We start from the raw sequence: 4040 nt of genomic DNA, 5'->3' as shown, positions 1-4040 counted from the left end.
ACAGGGCAGCCTCAGGAGCTCAGGGGAGCAGGCACAGAGCAGCTGGGGAATGTTGGGGGGTTGGATACACAGGGCAGCCTCAGGAGCTCAGGTTGTGGGCACAGAGCAGCTACAGAGCAGCTGGAGAATGTTGGGGGGTTGGATACACAGGGCAGCCTCAGGAGCTCAGGGGAGCAGGCACAGAGCAGCTACAGGGCAGCTGGAGAATGTTGGGGGGCTCTGAGTACCAAACAGTCCAAGGAAATCAAAGTGCAGGCAGAAAGGAGCTACGTGCGAGCTGGATAATGTGGGGGACGGGTCCTGGCGGGACAGGGCAGTCCAGAAGGTTCCTGGAGCAGGTGAAGACCAGCTACAGGGGAGCTGGAAAATGTGGGGGCTGGGGATACATGGAAGCCGCAGAAGCTCAGGGGAACATTGGCAGAGCAGCTGTAGGCAGGCTGGAAAATGTTGGGGTGGGAAGGAGGGGCTAGAGGGACAAGGTTGTCCCAGGAGCACAGGGGAGCTGGCACAGGCAGCTTCAGGGCAGCTGGAGAATGTTGTGGGGCTGATGGGACAGAGCAGCCCCTAAAGTTCAGGCAAGCAGGTGTGGAGCACCTACGGGGAAGCGTGAGCATGTTGGAGGGCTGAAGGCACAGGACAGCACCAGGAGCTGAGAGGAGCAGGCACCAGGCAGCTCCAGGGGAGCTGGAGAATGTTGGTGGCCTTGAGGGACAGGCAGCTTCTGGAGCTCAGGGGAAGCAGGCATAGGGCAGCTATGGAGAGCTGAAGAATGTTGGGAGGCTGGGGTACAGAAAATCCAAGCAGCTCAGGGGAGCTGGAGAATGGCGGTGGGGGTCTGGAGGGACAGGGCATAACCAGGAGCTCACGGGCCAAAGCAACAGAGCTACACCTCTCTTTGCAGCAGGAACTGAGCAGGTAGAGAGCAGAGAAAGCTGAGGCCAAGGAACCCCTTTGGCTTCCCTTAGGAGCTAGTCAATGCACGGGGCAGGCGGGACGGAGGGAGGGGCAGGCAGACAGGGCCCGGCATCCTGACCAGTGCAGGGAGCTGCCAGAACCCAGGGCAGCTGACCCCTCAGTAGGGACGGTTAAGGCTGTGTCTGAAGGCTGGTGGCCGCAGACCTGCTGACCAGGTCAAGCAGAAGTGATCCTGAGGATCAAGAGAAGCTGGTGGAAGCTTCTGGAGCAGAGCAGGGAGCCGTATGGAAGAGCCAGGATTGAGGACTGCAGGGTGCCAAGGCTCATCAGGAGGCAGACAGGGTCAGGGGCCCTACTAGGAGAGCTGGTGGGTGATGAGGCCCCCTGGGGATCAGGAGCAGGCGCAGTGCTGGCCAGAGGGAGGCCAGGCTGGGAGCCACACTTGGGCAGGATGAGGCAGGAGACAGCCAGGAGCCTCAGAGAAGAGAGGAACTTTGGAGAGCAGGTGAAGACAGGCACGGTCACCCTGAGAACCCACAAAGCGCAGGGGCAGAGCCCTAGGAACCTGGGCTCTGGCAAGGGTTTGACCAGTTTTAGAAGCAAGGAGAGCTGTGATCTCCATGGGACACAGGGGCGAGTGGCACTACCAGGGCAAGCTTCAGGAGCTCAGGGGACATGCCCACCCCTCCTCCACGTCTGCCCCTGCTCCTCCCTGCTCTGCTGGAGCTCCCCCGGCTCATGCAGCACCACCCCTACTGTACTAGAGCACAGGAGGATGGCTGAGGTCTGCAGAGTGCCGGTGGGCAGGGCGCGGGGCTCTGGCTGAGCGCACGGTGGAGAGGGCCAGTGTGTGCCGCAGACAGCCAGGGCAGGAGCTCAGGAGGTACCCGGCAGCAGAGACAAGGAAGGTGCTACGGCTGCCACTCCCAGTGGAGCCAGATGGGCTGCAGCTCTTTGTCAAGGGTCCCAACCCTGGGCCATGGGTTTGAGGAGGAAAGAGAGGGAACTTGACAAGAGGACAGGGAACACCAGGCCAGGATGCTTCAGAAGGAAGGAAGCAAAGCCCATTCATGGCCTGAGCAGAGATCCCAGAGGTGGAGCAGACCTTGGGCTGAGGCTGAAGGCAAAAGAGGTTTGCCACCTTACTCAGGGGTAGGGGCACCCCAACCTTGAGTGCTCAGAGTAGGAGAAATTAGCTCCTGGAAACTGGACGAGCTGCCCCAAGCAGGAGAGGGAGGGCTGAGGATGGTGTGAAAGGTAAGATCACACTCACGATACTAAGGCAAAAGCTGCAGGAAGGCCCTGGAGACAACAAGGGATAGCCTGGGTTTTCAGGACAGGTCAGGGCCTCCACTGGGCAGCTGTACTGCAGGGGCATGGTGGGGGGGGCATGAGTGACCCCCAGGAAGCAATGCAAGAAGACAGGAGGAGAGGCCAAGGATGGGGCTCCCAGCACAGGCTTCAGATCCGGCACCAGCAGAGGTAGGGTACTAAGGGATGAGGAGGGTGTCAGGGGCCAGTTCAAGGGACAGTCCAGGGTACAGGACCCAGAATTGAGGGGTGCTGGCCTGTAGCTTGCTTCACACCCAGTTCCAGAAGACACACACCCCATGGGCAATTGTGAGAGCCAGGGTTCTGGGGCTAGGTCTTGATGGGGAGGGGGCAGAAGGGTTGTGGCCTGTCATGCCACATGGGGCCATTCACCCACAAGAGCCAGGACAAGGGGAGGCTCACCCACAAGAGCCAGGACACGGGGAGGCTCACCCACAGTACAGCCAGGACGCAGGGAGGCTCAACCACAACACAGCCAGGACACGGGGAGGCTCACCCACAACACAGGACGCAGGGAGGGTCACCCACAGCACAGCCAGGACACAGGGAGGCTCACCCACAACACAGGACGCAGGGAGGGTCACCCACAACACAGCCAGGACTCGGGGAGGCTCACCCACAGCACAGCCAGGTTGGCATCAAGGTCACAAAGTGCACAGGGCTTGGGGACACAAGCACAGGACACACCATCAAGCCAGGACTCCAACAGGAGGCTGGACCAGGTGCCAGGGGCTAGGAGACACAGCAGCCAAAGTGGCCCAGACAAGCAGAGGAGAGGAAGGAGCAGGAGGCCCCAGCTGTGACCAGGAGAGTGCTGACCACGTGGACTGGTGCCGACAGCAGCCCAAACACAGAGCCAAGACAGTCAGAGCACGGCACATGGAGCCACGTGGCACAGCTTTCTGGGAGAACCTTGAGAGCAGGGCTGCCGTCAGAGGTGCCACAGGCCAGGCCTTGGCCCGGCCCCTAGGATGTGGACATGAGAAGTTAGGCATGTGGGGCCAGCCAGACGGGGAGAGGACACCCACAGAGCAGACATTGGCTTCTGCCTGAACTTTGCAGAGGGCCTAGGCTCTGAGAGGACAGGAGCACTGGCTCTTACAGGGCTGGGACAAATACAGGGCCTGGGCTCTCACAGGCCTGAGGCACAGAATCTGGACTCTCACATGGCTGGGACACAGAACCTGGGATCTCACAGGGCTTGGCCATGGGACCTGGGGTCTCCCAGGGCTGAGACAAAGGGCCTGGGGCCAGCCGTGTCTCACAGCAAGCTCTCTTGCTACTGCCTCTCTTTCAGGAAGCACCACAGCCCCATCCGTCTTCCCCTTGGCTCCCAGCTGTGGAGCCCATTCTGGCTCCACAGTGTCCCTGGGCTGCCTGGTCAGCGGCTACTTCCCCGAGCCGGTCACTGTGTCATGGAACTCCGGAGCCTTGACCAGCGGTGTGCGCACCTTCCCATCCGTTCTGCGCTCAGGGCTCTACTCGCTCAGCAGCATGGTGACGGTGCCCTCCAGCACCTGGCCCAGCCAGACTGTCACCTGCAATGTAGCCCACCCGGCCAGCAACACGAAGGTGGACAAGACCATTGGTAAGAAGATGACCCGAGAGAGGGAGGGAGGGAGCGAGGGACCCCAGGAGGGAGGCCCCCAGGAGTGAGGCTTAGGGTCAGCCCTCCCGCCTGTGTATGCCAGGGTTGGGCAGTTCTTGGCAGAAGGGGACTTCAGCCCACGTTCCTGTTTTGTTGGTTTGTTTTTGTCTTTTCTTTTTTGGTACTGGGGATCCAGGACGTTGCA

General features: G+C 60.8%; 1 gene segment (V, D, J or C); it reads left to right on the top strand.

The window, feature by feature from the left end:
* The first annotated feature begins 1366 nt into the window (after positions 1-1366).
* LOC125345381 lies at positions 1367-3918 on the top strand. The segment is given in 2 exon segments: positions 1367-1496; positions 3476-3918. Coding segments are annotated over 2 exon segments (558 nt in total).
* The last annotated feature ends 122 nt before the right edge of the window (positions 3919-4040 follow it).

The sequence above is a fragment of the Perognathus longimembris genome, unplaced genomic scaffold, assembly GCF_023159225.1.
Source record: "Perognathus longimembris pacificus isolate PPM17 unplaced genomic scaffold, ASM2315922v1 HiC_scaffold_5537, whole genome shotgun sequence".
NCBI classification, from domain to species: Eukaryota; Metazoa; Chordata; class Mammalia; order Rodentia; family Heteromyidae; genus Perognathus; species Perognathus longimembris.
This window is presented reverse-complemented; position numbering and strand designations above follow the sequence as displayed.